This window comes from the organism of the source record quoted next, unplaced genomic scaffold (assembly GCF_019419815.1).
Source record: "Pyrus x bretschneideri cultivar Hongxiangsu unplaced genomic scaffold, Pyrus_bretschneideri_v1 Contig12, whole genome shotgun sequence".
Classification (NCBI taxonomy): domain Eukaryota; kingdom Viridiplantae; phylum Streptophyta; class Magnoliopsida; order Rosales; family Rosaceae; genus Pyrus; species Pyrus x bretschneideri.
In genome coordinates, this window is record NW_025999413.1 from 4,512,163 (window position 1) to 4,529,338 (window position 17,176).

Genomic DNA, 17,176 nt, shown 5'->3' on the forward strand with positions numbered 1-17,176 from the left:
GTAGTATTTTTTGTTTCTCTCTTGGTTTGGTGTTTGCTATTGCTTTGAGTATCTACATAGCTTTTAGTCCTCGTACCACTTTTTGGAGGCTCGTAGTCGGAAACCCCACCCACTTGGACTGATTGAAACTAAACCCCATACCATCCATGTGACAACTGTCGAAACCAAACCCCATACTCTTACAAATCCTCCAATCTTAACTTTATTTAATTTTGATGTAAATTTGAAGTGGCATTATTATTCTTTTTTGATTTGCTTGTTTCGATTTCATTAACACCCAGTTCCTAATTTTGTTGACTTTCTTTGTATTTTGTAGTGCTTCAATTTCTTTGTATTCTTTTCTGATTTGCTTGTTTTGATTTCTTTGTATTTGGTAGTGCTTCAATCTTCCTAATACTGCATCTGCAACCAAAGATCTGCCACTGTTTATCTGCTTCCGCTCCTCTTATTGAGCAGTACTGCATTCAGAGGTATCTCTCTATCTGGATTCGTTTTTTCAATGTTCAAGTTTTGATTTTTATGTGTTGAAATCTATAAATATGATGATGTCTTTAGGTTCTTTTGGATTGGATTGGGTTACATGTTTTGGATTTTCCTCTGTTGGATTGGGTTCTCTGTTGGATTTTCCATTGTTGGTTCATTGCTGCTCAAAATATAGTCATTTTATATCTAGTTTTCTATACATTGACCTTCTAAATGTTAAACAAAAAACACAGTGACTATTTTAATTGAACAAAGAATCGTAGTGCTCGATTTTGATTCCTCTTATCAATGTATATGATTGTTGAGGATAATTGCTTGGCTTAGAAGTTTTTGATTTCTAGGACGGGGAAAAAGCTAGAGTTTCTTGGGGGGAGAGAGAAACAGGAGAGTAGGGGTGGAAGAGAAAAATGGTTGGGGTATTTTATACTAATTTTTTTTTTTATTTTTTTTTTTTTGAGGTTTTGTGATAAGGGAGGTTGCTCTACTGCAGCAATAGAAAAATTAAAAATTGTTTCAAGGAGGAGTGAAATGACTCCAATTTTAGGAAGTTTGTGCTTTTGGTTTGTCATGAGAAAGAGAGAACACGAAGTGGGAGATGAAGATACAAAATAGTAAGTTTAATTGTAATTTAAATTTTTTTTATACTGTTAGTGGAGGAACCCATTTGTTGGGTGAAGTGGTAAGTCTAAAAATGGATATCATCTAGTGGAAGAACCCATACGTGGTGTTTATTTTTACACAAGATGGGAAGATGTAAACAGTTGGAGGTTCATACCATTTTCCAAGTTCTTTATTAATGTGAATGTGTTATGTTATTCTGATTAGGAACTTAAGTGAATAAATCGTTTTCGAATTTGTAAACAAACAATTGCTTACAAATTCATAAAACTTTCCACTATAGTGAACTCCGATCTGCATCATAAATGCATGAACATATTAAAGGGGTAAAAATGCAGGTACTATTTGTTAGCAATAAAGGGCAAGGTTAGCTCCAACTTGGAAATTTCATGGATATATCCAATTCTTAATTTATCATGAGCAATTGTAGAATGCAAAGAAAGACGAGACTTTGTTTCATCTTCATCCATTTTCTTTATAATATGTTTAATGAAAAATTTTTAGAGAGACCAACACAAACATAACACAATCTTGAATGGCAAAGAAACCGCTCAAAGATAATTTAGCAAAATTTTACAATTTGCAACCCCATCTATATGTGAAATCCAAGCATCTTCGTGACTTCTAATTTGTTTGCTTGTTCTGACAATTAACTTAATTTTTAGGTAATCACAAATTAGAAACTTCTTTAATTACATTACAAGCTAATACTGATGCTGCACTCAGATTTTCAGTGTATGACAAAGTTGATGTTGCACTTTAAGAATTGCAATTAGGATATGAAGCTCCACTTTGTTTTACCATTTAATCATACACTTGGAATTGAATCCTGCTAATGTTGATGCTTCATTCATTCATGTGTGATGAATATGAGACTCAATTCTTTGTTCTTTTGAACGTTTGGATTATAATGGCACAAGTCTTTACTATGAATGCACAATTGTTGAGGTATAGACAACAACAAAGGAGACAACGGGAAAGAGCTAGTTTAGAGCAGAGGTCATTTGTTAGACTTCACGTTAGGAGAGAGGAAATAAATCGTATCACGCGATTGAGTGATACTAACTATTTGTGGGAGCTGCGAATGGATAGGAATGCATTTGCAGTTTTATGTGATTTACTACAAATTCGTTGTGGGTTGGTAGATGATGGTCATGTTACAATAGAGGAGCAAGTAGCTACTTTTGTTAACATATTAGCCCACCACAATAAAAACAGGTTAATGCAAGTTAGATTCATTAGGTCTGGTGAAACTATTAGTCGGTATATCCGCAGAGTATTGTGTGCGTTGCTCAATTTGCAAGACGTGTTGTTTGCAAAACCAACCCCTATCCCAGAGGATTGCACGGAATCGAGATGGAAATGCTTTAAGGTAAGCATCATAGTAAAATCATTAATAACAAAAATATTTGTAGTTGGTAATTAATATAAGTTTTTCTTTTGTCTAGGGTTGTTTAGGAGTGCTATATGGAACATACATAGAGGTCACTGTGCCTGAGGTCGATAGACCAAGATATAGAACAAGGAAGGGTCATATAACAACTAATGTGTTAGGTGTATGCACACATGACCTCAAATTTGTATATGTGTTATCCGGTTGGGAGGGATCAGCTACTGATTCGAGAGTTCTTAGTGACGCTGTTACTAAAGCTAATGGCCTCAAGGTCCCAACCGGTAAGATAGACAAGTATCTAATATTCTTCCTTACCTTTGTTGGCCAACAACTAAAATTTATAATCAACTAATATAGGTATATACTATTTGGTTGATTCCGAATATACAAATGGTGGGGGTTTTCTGGCACCGTATAGAGGCACTAGATACCATTTGCAAGAGTGGGAAGACAATTCACGTGCACCTAGGAATCATGAAGAATATTTTAATATGAAACACTCACGTGCTAGGAATGTCATTGAGAGATGTTTTGGCCTCCTCAAAAGACGTTGGGCTATCTTGCGAAGTTCTTCCTACTATCCAATCAAGATTCAAGGACGAATGATCGCCGCATGTAGTTTACTTCATAATTTTATCAGAATGTATATGGCGGTTGATCCTGAGGAAAATGCAAGACTTGCATTTGATGAATTGCCTATAGGGGAAGATTTACCAAAAATATTAGCCTACATTGAAACCGTTGAGTCAAGCCAGACATGGACTCAATGGAGGGATGATCTTGCAAGAGAAATATATGATAAGTGGAGAGGAAGGAGAGCTTGAAAATTGGTTGACATGGTAGTTGTTGTAATTGTCTTTTATTGTTTGATGACATTTTACTGAGATGATTGCTGTAATTGTTTTTTATTGTTTGAAGACTATTGAGATGTTTGTTTTTTATTGCTCAAATTATCCGCAAGAAGAAAATACTAACAATAAAGTAAAAGACAGAGAATAAACATTTAGCAAAATAACTTGCAGCAAACTTTGCAATGGTCTTTTCATTTCTTCATATTGTAGAATCAAGCATATGAATATAAAAGACAAAAAAAAACGCTGGTTACGATGGCCTTTTCATTTCTTCGTTTTAGTCCCTTCTTACTTGCCGTAAGTTGTCTTACTAGCTAATACTGATGTTGCACCTATTTATGCCGCATCACTGATGCTTTCAACCTACTGATGATGCACCTACTGATGCTACATATGAAAACCAAAGAGTTGCAATACTGCCCAAAACAACATTGAAAAAAAAAACATATATATTGTTCACTGGATTACTTTTTCCATTAGGAAGTAATTTAGCTTTATAAAAAGTTGTAGGCAGATATTAACTTAATTGCATCATGTTTGCTCCACTAACAATATGTTTCTTTGTTTTTCATATGTAATATTATGGCTTCTTTGATAGATTATAGGGCCACCTCACATAATTAGGATGTACTGGTTACCATCCTCGAGGAGATGGTAGTTGATGGTGTTAGGTGTGAGACCGGCAGATTTAAGGCTAGTACATTTGTAATGGTTGCCACCAACATGAGGGAGATGATTCCGGGCATTAATATAGAGCCAAAGCATATACAAAATAAGCTGAAGCGTCTAAAAGAAAAGTATTCCTCTGCATATGACATGATGAATACCTCTGGATTTGGTTGGGATGACCAAAAAAAATGTGTTGTTGTGGATAGTGACGATGTACTTCAGCTGTGGATGAAGGTACATTTTGTTTCTTATTCTTTTTCAATTAGTTGCTTTAAAAGTTATAACTTTGATTTCTTTGGGTTCTTATTGTAGAAACATCCTAATGCATCTTACAAACCAAATAAGCCATTTCCGTTGTATCCACGCTTGTGTATGATGTTTGGGAGAGACCGAGCCATAAGTAGTATGGCTGAATCAGCAGCAGATGCAATCAAAAACATGAGATTGGAAAATGAGGATAGCGATGAGACATTCGAGATGCCTTTGACTTCACCTACCTCATCTATTTCTATTGGTACATCCAGTGCATCTCAACCTATTAGGAAGATGAAGAGGAAGAGAAATAAGAATGATGCTGATGTAAATATTGTAGCTGCTATCCGTGAAGGTTGGGATAAAGCAGTTACTGAAATGAAGAATTTAGGTGAAAGTTTTACTTTGAGAGAAGCAAAAGCCAGGTTACCTTGTCAGCTTCAGGCCATGGGTCTCCCATATGATCAGATGCTGAGAATTTCAATGAAATTAGTGAAAGATACTGATATGATGAGCATTTGGTGTACCCTGGATGACTTTCACAAGGCAGATTTCATTAAAATGTATATAGATGGCATATGAGCATTAGGGGATTTACATCAACTTCTGGGGTTTAGTAAGACATTATCTTTTTTTTTTTTTCTGAAGTTAGGATGAATGTTTAATTTGGGATTTCATGTTTAAGTTCTGGATATTTCATGTTTATTGCTTTAGTAAGATAATATTATTAAACTTATATATTTTTCATCCTTGAATGACAACCAATGCCATAGACATCCAATTGTCTCATAGCTCAGCTTATAATATACATATTGTTTGACACAATTTGCATTTCAATATGATAACGAAGAGATGAAAGCAGATTGTGTCAAAGATTCCAACATAGCCATTGCATCAATGGTTGTTCTACCACGCCAACCTCTTCATATGTAATTCATCCCATATACATATTGTGGCTACATTGCCATGTGCCAAGTGCCAAGCCAATGGCATGCTCTCATTCTATTATTTTTTTAGATCACATAAAATTAATTGACGCATTATCCCACTAAATTAATTATATGAGCAACAAAGCACAAATACATGGCTCTTGTTTTCTGTTATGCACGGTACGAAATATGAACACATCCAAGTATAGTGTACAAAATATATCATAGATAAGCCGTAGCAAGAAGAAGAAGAAAAAAAAAATGTTCCGTCCTGTCCCAAACATTGTACCAAACAACAGACGGAACGGGGGTAAGTTAGTCATTTTAATGTTTTGGTTCCGTTCCATCCTGCGCTTACCAAAAGTAAAATGGAACAAATCTCTTGTTCTGTCCTGCGCATACCAAACATCACATGGAACCACTATTCCGTCCCATCCTGTCCCGTCCCATCCCATCCCGTCCTGTCTCGTTCCGTCCCATCTGCGTACCAAACGGCCCCTCAAGGCTGAAAATCGTCACTACTCGCTGCAAAAGATACAAAATGATCCATCTTAGACACGAATTTTCCTTGTGTTTTCGGCAGAAGTTCACTTTCTTTGCCCTCATATACTACAGCCAATTCAATAACAGCAAGAAAACACAATTTGTTTGTCCATTTTTTAATGCAATCTACAATCATCAAGTATGTGCTCTTTCACATTAAGAAATGAACTTGTAACATTTTTATACCTTCCAGAATGAACTTAATTGCTACAATGGTAGAACAATTGAGAAGCAAGTGACTAATTGTAAAATCTACAAGTCACAACGAAAGTGTAATTTGACGAGTTTCGGGGTTGTTCATTTTCGAAAACCATGAATACCGAGACTAAAATTCTTAGCTATAGCAACCAAACGTTGGTGGTTTTCTGGGAATCATGAACCATTCGAATGAGTTCGTAGCTATAGCAATTAAAGTTTACGAAAGCTATACTGTATCAACTCCTAATCCTACTATTAGACGTCGCCTTATCGATTCTTGCAAATTTCATCTCTCTCTCTCTCTCTCTCTCTCTCTCTCGTTTTGTTGAATCTAGTCTAGTTTTATTCCTGATTGTGTTTCGTTTTGGCGTAGGACTATGGAGGCGCCGAGGACCAAGAGAATAAGAGAGTGCAGCACGAGCAAGAGCATAAAACAGCTGATGGAGCTCCCCTAGTCAGGTGACCGTCTTTTGCTGCCATGCATGTACAAAATGCTGCTACTAGCAATGATGGAGATCCTCAAGTTGTGGTTCTGACCCACAGTAAAGATTCCTTCAGATTAATCACCTTCCCAACGTTGAACATGATATAACCGTTGGCTCATCGTGAGCAACCGAAAGTGATGATAATGAATTCTCCTCCAAAGTTTGCCTTGTGTTCGAGCAGGATATGATCTAATGTGTTCTTCTTGCGGTTTCCTTTTGTTTTTAAAGTCAGGGTCATTAGGAGGTTCATCATCATCTCGGTGAATTACCGTTTAGCCTCTGAAAGCCGTCTCGCCCGGCCTGCTCTTGCTTATGATGATAGGTTATTAGTGCGTTTGGATGAGTGTATTCACTTGGAATTTTGAAATATTTTAAAAGAGATTAAACATTTGATAAGCATTTAATTTATTTCCTTTCTGTCTTTCCTTTTCATATAACTTGTCACACATTAAGTTCTTACATCTATATGAGAATTGCAGACTAAGTTGAACTAAAGTCGATCAGTTTGTGATTATCACTTCGCATACCCAAAGAAAATATAAAGTCCTTGGCTTAACAAGGCACAAAAAAGAACTTAGCATAGATTTTACCTCTCTATGGCACAATCTCTTGATTAGATGCTCATCCCACTCGTGGCGCAAGTTTATAATCTAACAATAACATCATACTTATGAGGCTAAGCCCACCCCCTCCCCCTTAGTGTAAATAATAATATCGTTTGTTTAAAAAAAAAAAAAACAATAACATCATACAATCTTTCTGTTGGTTTGAGCCCACAGTGGTACGCCTGAAAATATATAACAAATAACTCCACTATCAAATGTATCTAAGAAGGTTGTACATATATCACATGTACTACCGATTTCATGTGGAATATAATTTTCTCTGAAATTTGTAAAAGGAGAAAAGATAGGAGTCTTACAAGATAAGTAAACCAAGAAAAGAAAGACAACACATCAAATGTGAGATTATACTTGATCTTTTCTTTTGTGAGAATGCGATTCTTACTTGTCTTCGTAGTTGTTAAACTTTCTCATTTGTTATCAATCAGGCACAGTTGATGAAAGTGTGTCTTCCTCAAAAGAAGAAAATCAAACCGTATACATGATGGGAAAGCAAAGAAGGCTCCATTATCAAATGTATCCAAGAAGGTTGTATATATCTAACATTTACCACCAATTTCACGTGAAATATAATTTTCTCTAAAATTTGTAAAAAGAGATATGATATGGTCTCACTTGTATTACAAGTAGACCAAAGAAAAAATAGACAACACATCAAAGGTAAGTTTATACTTTGTTTTTTCTTTTTTTCTTTTGTAAGAATGAGATTCTTACTTGTCTTCATAGTTGTTCAAGTTTCTCATCGATTATCAATTATGCACGATTGATGAAAGTGTGTCTTTCTCAAAAGAAGAAAACTAAACCATATACATGATGGGGATAGCAAAGAAGGCACCACTATCAACGTATCCAAGAAGGTTGTACATATATAACATCTACCACCAATTTCACGTGGAATATAATTTTCTCTAGATTTTGTAAAAAAAGAAAAGATAGAGTCTTACTTGTCTTACAAGTAGACCAAAAAAAAGAAAAAAAAAAAAAAAAAGAAGAAAGACAACACATCAAAGGTGGGATTATACTTTGGTCCTTTTCTTATGTGAAAATGCGATTCTTACTTGTTTTCGTAATTGTCCAAGTATCTCATCTCACGTCAGAAAGAGATTCTTCCTAGTCTCTTTAAATTTCTCTCCAATTTTCTCATTTGATTTCATTTTCTTTTCATCTTCCAAATCTTGTAATCATTTTGGAGGCTTATATTTTCAAAATCGTTGATATTTTGGATTGCAGGTTCTTCCTTGTCAGATCTGGACTTTGGTTTGTTTTCGTTCTTGGATCTTGTTTTGTTTGGTAGGAAGCGATTTGGTTCTCAGCTTTTGTTTTTATTTATTTTTTTAAAACCAAAATGGTTATCAACTAGGACTCGTGCAAAGCGTTTAAGTTAGGTCATTTATTTTATTCCCCTTCAGGCACGCTGTCTTTAGAAAGCTGAAAATCTTTGGTCTACAGTAGTTAGTTGAACTGGTTCATTGCATATAGAGAAAAAAATTGGGTTCTGAAAGATTGTTTTTTCTTTCCACTTATGCTCCATTAACATAAGATCTCGTTGAATAAATGTACAGATTGAGCATGGCAGCTACAATTGTTCCTGCAGTTCTTAATCGTAGAAACTATGACAGTTGGAGTTCTCGGGTTAAAAGCTCCTTGGTGGCCAATGGTCTTTGGGGAGTTGTCGAAGGCACCCATGACCAGTCAGGGGATTGGAGGTCGATGAATGACAGTGCCTTACATGCAATCCAGATTTCTTGCGGGGATGAAATGTTTAAATATATAAAGGACGAAACCAGGGCCGATAAAGCATGGGAGTTGTTAAAACCTTCGAGACCAGGATATGATCGATATAGTCGACGACAAGTTACAATAGGTATCTGCACACTGAATAAAGTTAAGGTTCTACAGTAAAACAAGTTAGCAAAATAAGGAGTAGCTCAACCTCTTATAAGCCCTTAAAAGATTTCACATTTCACGAATGTAGGAAGAAGATTTGTATGCATAGGAATTTGTACTATTTTTACGCATAGGAATTTGTTAGGAATTGAATGACATCTATCATCTAAACATCAAGATTTTCATTATCAGATTCGAGGCCAATTCGTCAAGCAATGGAAGAAGAGCGCACTATAGGGATGGCAATGGAAGAAGGGCGCACTGGAGGTATATGTGTATATACCTTGATCCTAACAAATTGAGACTTGGATATAATTTTTATTTAATGATATCAACTTAGGCCCAACACCACACCTAGTAATAGGTGCTTAATTAAGTTGAAGACACTATCGATGATTAGAGGTACAATCTCTCTTATATAGATCATATAACCTTTTCCGTTCCCGTATTTTTAATTATTCTGGTTTGTCCATTAGGTGGAAATGTAGGACTGCTACTAACAGCCTTATTTATCCATTCTCTTTTACTTCATCTACCGTAAAATTTCCCATTTGTCTTCAAATTATATTTAATTATTTTCATTCAAGTATGGGAAAGTTAGTAATTGACAAACATGGCAGGACATGGTGAGAGCAATGCCAACAATATCTGTAAAACTTTCATCAAATATGTGGAGTCTAAAGATTGGGATAATGCGATCAAGTTTCTTGGCGAACATCCCGGGCTGGGAAGTGCAAGAACTTCATCTAACGGCACAGCTCTTCACAAGGCAGTCCAGCCGTTTAACAAGTGCAGCGTGCCCAATATAGAACAGTTGGTGGAGTTAATGAAAAGGGAAGACTTGGAAATACAAGACTCTAAAGGTTATACAGCTCTTTATTATTTAGTAGAAGAACGTCCAGAAAGGGTTGAAGTAGCCAAACGCATGATTGAAAAGAATGACAAATTACTTACCATTTTACCAAATCAGCAGTCTCTAGTTGTCCGCGCTGAGAGGCAGGAAGAAGGGGAAAGAATGGCTCGCTATCTCTATTCCCTCACTCCACGCGAAACACTAAGCGTTACAAATGGCGCTCACCTTATTTCTCTCGGTTTTCGTCTCAAGAGATTTGGTACAATTTTTCTCCGCATACTTGCAATATATAATGGTCGACTTTCAAACATGACCGATTATTAATGTCAATCTTTTCCCGTGTGATTTTTTTTTGTTACAATTTTTTTCTGCAGACTTACAATATTCTTTTGTTCACACTTCTATTATATATAGATATTGCGTGGGAGTTGATTCAATATTATCCACAATTGGCCGGGACTAGCGACTTCATAGGGAACCTTCCCTTAGCAACATTGGCCAGTAACCGTTTAGCATTCTTAAGTGGATGCCGGCTCAACTTATGGGAAAAATTGATCTATTACGGTTAGTCCAAATTACAATATTGCCCTTTATTTTATCGTCATATTTTACGTAACTGCAATATTCTAAAAGAAAAAACATGATATACGTTCAATTTTATGATTCACTATTAGGAATAGTCCACTTATGTAAAATACTCCACTTCACCGAGGAAGCCAATGAAGTGACATTTTCCGGCTAAAGAATCAAAGACTCATTACCAACTGAAACTTAGGATAGATAACTAGTTGAAAGAGGCGAACTTGCTATTAACCAAATTGTCAAGACTCCTAAACCGAGACTTATGATAGATAACTCGTTGAAAGAGGAGAACTTGCTGTTAACCAACCTATCAAGACTCTTAAACCAAGTTAATTCTACTGACACCAGTGTTATTAAACCAAGTTTGTTCTCGGAGCTATCCAACGACTTAAATTTCATAAAACTATGGTGCAACACTGGGTCCAAACAGAGCACCAATTTCATAAACCTATTGCGAATGGTACTTATGTACATTTATGGATGCACTTCCTTATTCACCCAATTGTAAATATATATATATATATATATATTTTTTTTTTTTGTCATTGTAAATGATGATTTTCATCATAGAAATATGGGTTCTTTAGATATAGACCCTTGAAACTCCTATTTTCCAAATAAAAACCCATCTAAATTTAAACATTCAAATAAAACCCAAATTTCAAATAGCCTACCATGTAGACAAATATATGACCAACTATTACAATACAATTACAACTTATGCCATAGAATCCTAATTTGGTCAATAAATGTTATTACTCATCCTAATTATGATGAGCAATTAAATCCATATGAATATTTTACCTTTCTTGTATCATAAATATTAGCAACATATATAAATTAATTTACCAAATTTAAAAGAGAAAGACAATCTTGTACGGAAAAAATAATATTGTTTGAATTATGTAATTACTTACATACAAATTAATTTACCTACTTATAAAATATTATACTAATAAACCTGCATTTTGAATCATGCAATTACCTACATATAAATATTATACTAATTTACCAACATTTAAATTAATTTACCTACTTATAAAATATTATACTAATTTACCTACATTTAAATTAATTTACCTACTTATTAATATTATACTAATTTACCTACTTATTAATATTATACTAATTTGCCTACATTGAAATTAATTTACCTATTCCAAATTATGAAATTAGTATTATTATTTTTCAATTAGCACGTTATAACAATTTGAAAGTTAATACATTGAATATACAATGAATGGCATGAATTATTTTGTAAAATATATAAAATTAATTAAATGGATATAACAAGTAACTGATCCAAAAACCCCATCCAAGTATTAATAGGGGTAGTTTAGGCATTCAAAAAATACACAATTTGAAAAGTCAAACTTAATTAAAGAATTTGTTTGATTGAAGGTTAGTCAATGGGCTTTATTCAAAAAAACAAAAGGAGATGGGTTTTAGTAGAGGAAAATATAGTTTCAAGGGGTAATATCAAATTTTCAGTAGAAATATTTTGTTCATGTTTTTAGTCATTATCGAAGGGTCATATCCATAAAGCATCAATCAAATTTAAAAATTGTTTAGTCATTCACATATATAAAATGAATTAACAATTTGATAACAATTAACAACTCATGTTACTTAAGTATTCAATTAGAAGTAATGCATGAGTACGTAATTACATACAAATCTTGCTTCAGAAGAATATTTTTTTGAATTCAGATTGAGCTTGTGTTCTTACCTTGATAGGTATACGCATAAAACCTCTTCCTCCCACATCCGAAAGTGACCAGAGTGAGCTAAGGCCTATCTCAAACCAAAAAGAGAATCGAAGGCATCTCTTTTTCTCAGGTATTTTACTTGTCTGCAATGCAATTTGGTTTTTGTTAATGCCATAGTAAATTGTTCGATAATGCGACTACAAAAATATATGAACATCTCATTACATATTTCCTACTTAGGGTTATAAATAAGTCGAGCCAAACAAATATTAAACTGCTCGAGATTGGTTTATTTAACTTTTTAGAGCTCAAGTTAGAGTTAGACTTTCTTCTTGTTCGAGCTGAGCTAGAGTGCGCTTAAAAAACTCAAGCTTGATAACAAGTTCAAGCTGGTTTGAAACATTTACTATTCTAAGTTGGCCCAGTCTTGTAACAAAAATTCGCAACTTGACAATGCATTTTAATAAAATAATCTATAAACACAACGAAAATTGTTATTGACACTCTAAAATTTTCATTTGCACTCCAAACTTTCTATATTTAGAAAGAAAAATACACTTGTGAGAAGTGCCAAATGAGATTTTTAAAATGCCAATAATAGTTTCTTACAAAAGGGAATAACACAAGATTTCCAAACATATACTTTGAGATAGTCATATAAACGTGTTTTTCTTTTGATTATTGGAGACCAGTAAGAGGCCAAATCAGCACGCCTGTAGTTTCTTTAAAAACTCAAGAAGACGAGGGGACATGATATCGATCTCTGCATTAAAAAGAAGTGAAACTGAAAATAGTCAATCTAATTTAGAAAAAGAAAAAAGCAAACATAAATCTTCAAAAGTAAAATCTCGATCATGTTAACCCCCAGGGGTTGGTCAAGTGGAAACTGAACAAAGGTTTAGAACGTCCAATCGGCTAACCCAAGTTTGAACTCCCATAAATGCACTTCTTGGGCCAGCATTTCTGATCTGGCGTACATTTGACATGAGGGCTAAAAATACAATGCCGCCTCATATGGTATCAGGGGTTTATAGGAAGGGGAACTAGACCATAATTAATGTATGGTGGAGATATACAAACTTTTTTAATAGAACCCAATTCAAGTTGTCTTGTAAAAAATATGAGCTCTTATAAGTCGAACATATCATTGTTCAAGCTTGACTTGTTTCTAATCGAACGCATATAAGCATAACTTAATTTTCTCATGAGCCAAGCTATGACAAGCGAACATGAGCCAAGCCCAATACAGTCTCAAACTGTTTGAACAGTTATACAATCTATTCCTATTGATGCAATATATTCACATCTTTGTTCCACTTTTTATATGAATTATACGTTCACACATGTGCTCCATTGTTTACAACCCAGTACCTTTGCTTTTTTGACGTATGTGGTAGACTTGTACCACTTCTTCAATAGAAGTAGGCACCACTAATATAAGTGGTTTTTATTGAAGAGGTGGTACAAATGTGAAATAAAAATGTTATAAGTGTAACATTTTTATAAGAAAAGAGAACAAAGTAATACACATAGGTGAGTACGAAAAAAAACCCAACATAGTACGAAGAATGACCCATTTATGTTAAATTAAATGTTTTGAAATTAAAGATTTGGCCCTTGATGATTGTGGAAGATTCCTCCCTAAAAAGAGAAGTGGCTTCCTCTTGTGTGTGTTTTTGGTAGGTATATGTATGTATCTAATAACCAATATTTGTCGGCCATCAAATTGGACTTGTAATGCAGTAATGGGTTTATACCGAGGGCTACTGACGAATCTCCAAAAACTTTTGGGTAGGCCACACATTCATATGGTTAATTGATTTTTCCTTTATTGTTTTATTAGCAGTCAATATTATTTTAAAATTATTGTAATTTTATATTTGTTTTCTTGAATGAACTTAGGAATCAATCGTGTATATGAGATGAAATTGATGCATGAACGGGTCCAGCAGTTTCTACCTCTCATGTGTAAAGCCAAAAAAACTAGAGGTGAAATTGTACCCTTACAAGCAGCACTGCGTATTGCAGTAGAACGAGGGCATGTGGAGTATATTACTCATTTCTGCATAAATGATTTAAACGATGAGTCATATCCTATACATGTAGAGCAAATTGAGAACGAAAAACATCAGAGCTTGTTCCAAATTGCCGTTGAATGTCGTCACCACAAAGTTTATAATCTTATATATGTCTTCTATGAGTTGCTTCGAGATCAATATGGCCCAAATCGATCCAATCGACCACAGAGCATAATGGGGCGGACAGATTACTATCGCAATAATATGCTACATACCGTAGCAAGTATTACCTCATTCTCACAAATTGATCACATTCGAGGTGCAGCTTTGCAAATGCAAAGAGAACTACAATGGTTCAAGGTATCTATCTATGCTTATATTTATGAAATATGTAGTTTATACATATTTTTGTGACTATATATTTACTCTCATTTTCTTCCACTCCCCTTCCTTATTTTGTTATTTTATTTATTCAAATATAAAAGAAAGAAAGAGAATGCATAATTTACTTCGCTTAGAAATAATCATGTAACTGCATACTAAACTATCATCTTATGTAGCTTAATTAATGATTTGGGGTTATGTGGTGTCTCAAAGACCAAATGTTCTTTATACTCCCAAAAAAAAAAAAACAAAAAAAATTCTAGTCACTTCCCTAAAAATCTTTGTCGCCGAAAATGCAGGAGGTGGAGAGTGTTACAGATCCCAATGATTGTGAATCTATAAACGATGATTATATGACACCGCGAGAAGTATTTACGGAGAGCCACAAAGCAATGGGGAAAGAGGCAGAAAAGTCAATGAAGGAAATAGCAACTTCTTGTACAGTCGTGGGTTCTCTCATTATCACCATGATGTTTGCTGCAGCATTCACAGTTCCTGGTGAAAATGATGAAAAGAAGGGTCTTTCTACATTCTTAACTAAAAACATATTTATAGTTTCAGATGCAATCTCGCTTTTTTCTTCAACAACTTCAGTTATCATGTTTCTCGGCATTCTCACGTCACGTTATTTTGAAGATGATTTTCTCAAATCCTTGCCCACAAAAATGATAATAGGCCTTTTTGCTCTCTTTTTGTCTATCGTTACCATGATGATCGTCTTTTCTTGCACCCTTTACATTATGCTTGATAGGAAATCAACGATTTTTATTCCAAGCATTTTGCTTGCTAGTGTTCCAGTTGCCTCTTTCATCTGGATGCAATTTCCGTTGTTTGTTGAGTTATTCATTTCTACTTTTGGACAAGGAATATTTGATAGGAAGCAGAAAAATTTGTTTTGAAGTCCTATGTTATCTTTCGTTAGGTTTGGGTTTGCTACTTTGTAAGAAACTTGTAAGGAGAATATGATGTATGCGCATTCTATTTGGCCAATTATGTATGTGTTTTTCTTTGGTTAATAATGTATGTTCTTCGACCTTAAAAGAAATTCCAACTTCAATTTCTATTTTTGTTTTCTTTTTTAGTGAATTACTATTTTGAGTTAGTTACTAAAACAAGCTCTCGCAATAGGCTCTATTTTTTGGTCAATAAAATGAATTCATTGAAGCACCCCCAAATGGGGGGAAAGTACAACTATGTTTTCTCAAGCAGGAAAAAAAAAATAACCCAGCAAGTAGAGGCTAACAAAACTAAGCCATATATGCATATACAAAAGGAGGGCAGTAAAGGCACTGCCGAGCCATAACAATTAAAATACGAGAGGACATGGTAATCCATCGCGTGATATAAGGAAAACAACCATAACAATCAAAATCTTAGTATAGTGAGAATGAGAAAAAACTACATGATATCTACCTTGACGACAAAAGTAGAAAGTGTTTTAGAATGAATCCCACATTAATGGAAGGAGTGACATTGTATGAGCTTATCAGTAAGTAAGACTACTTCTCATGTTTATGATAGAACCTCAACTTTCTTCATGATATTATAACATTTTGGCTCGCGTGTGAAGCCCAACGGCCACACGTGCTCCGCGCTGTCCAATTTTCTGTTGTCCACGTTTTTGGCTTGAAAATTTGTCACACGTGAGAGGCGTGTGAGGATGTGAAGGCAAAAGAGTTTTACGTAGGTGGATTCTCACATCAAGTGGTCCTAATCATGATGCGATAGGTGCTAGTCGAGTGGCGGGTTAAGGCCTAGCTCCTATGTGCCTAGACTGGGTCTAGGTAGACTAGGGAAATTTAAGTAAATTTATTATATATCATATGATAAATGCTTATTTACACATAAAAAATTATACTTGCATTGAGCATAGCTTTATTATTTAACATATAGCATACAAAAATATTTGAATTTTTGCTTTAGCATTTTAGTGAATTTGATGGTATGAGATGAAGGTTCAAGTGATTCTGAGTACGTTGTACTTTACAAAATATTATTCAGATTACGAGTGCGTTGTTCTTTACGAAATAGTATTCAAAAGTCGTATATGTATAATGATTTTTTTTTAAATAATTGTGTTAAACATATGGGTTGAGTAATACACCATCCCTTTATTAATTAAAATGCTAAGTGGCGCAACTTGATCGGACAACAATTAAAAAAAAAAAAAATTGGGAGTTGGTCAAGTGGGAAATGGAGAGAGAAAGTCTCTTCTTCTTTGGAACCAAGGTTCAAGAATAGTGTTAGGACCCGTTTCTGATTTTATGATATTTTAATACTAAAAAGGTAAAATGACCAAAATGCCTCTAGAGGTGAGAATGTTGACTTTCGTTAACCTCGTGTCGTGACACTTATGACCTAGTATTTTAATGTATTCTTATAGTACTTGATGTTATAAACACGTGAACGCAAGCAGAATCGAATTCGAAGTGATGATAATGAATTCACCTTCGAAATTTTGTCTTGTGTTCGATCGAGCAGGATATGACCTAGTGTCTTCTTCTTGCGGTTTGCTTTGTTTTTAAAAGTGAGGATCATTAGGACCTTCAACCCTTTTATTCAACCCTCTTACAGGAGACTCTAAATATTCCGCCGCCGTGTAAAGTATATGATAAAGAGCTTAAGTATGAGTGGTATGGTATGGGATTCGACCCATTACTAGCACTCGCAGGAGACTCTATATTAAGGGTACAAGTTAG

General features: G+C 34.6%; 2 protein-coding genes across 5 annotated transcripts; both read left to right on the top strand.

The window, feature by feature from the left end:
- Window positions 1-2,185: 2,185 nt before the first annotated feature.
- On the top strand, window positions 2,186-3,318 carry LOC125474227 (protein ANTAGONIST OF LIKE HETEROCHROMATIN PROTEIN 1-like). The gene is made up of 3 exons (XM_048577663.1): window positions 2,186-2,473; window positions 2,550-2,775; window positions 2,852-3,318. The coding sequence occupies exons 1-3, from the start codon at window positions 2,186-2,188 to the stop codon at window positions 3,316-3,318; spliced, it is 981 nt and encodes a 326-aa protein (XP_048433620.1).
- A 4,742-nt stretch (window positions 3,319-8,060) lies between these two features.
- Window positions 8,061-15,493, top strand: LOC103947878. Of its 4 annotated transcripts, none has more exons than XM_048578068.1 (9): window positions 8,061-8,334; window positions 8,607-8,908; window positions 9,124-9,198; window positions 9,552-10,043; window positions 10,199-10,348; window positions 12,104-12,205; window positions 13,759-13,866; window positions 13,978-14,453; window positions 14,777-15,493. In XM_048578068.1, the coding sequence occupies exons 2-9, from the start codon at window positions 8,614-8,616 to the stop codon at window positions 15,374-15,376; spliced, it is 2,298 nt and encodes a 765-aa protein (XP_048434025.1). In that variant the 5' UTR covers window positions 8,061-8,334; window positions 8,607-8,613; the 3' UTR covers window positions 15,377-15,493. The 4 variants fall into 4 exon arrangements, with proteins under 4 accessions (XP_048434025.1, XP_048434024.1, XP_048434023.1 ...); XM_048578067.1 differs by having other exon boundaries at window positions 8,061-8,274; XM_048578066.1 differs by having other exon boundaries at window positions 8,062-8,301.
- Window positions 15,494-17,176: the final 1,683 nt, after the last annotated feature.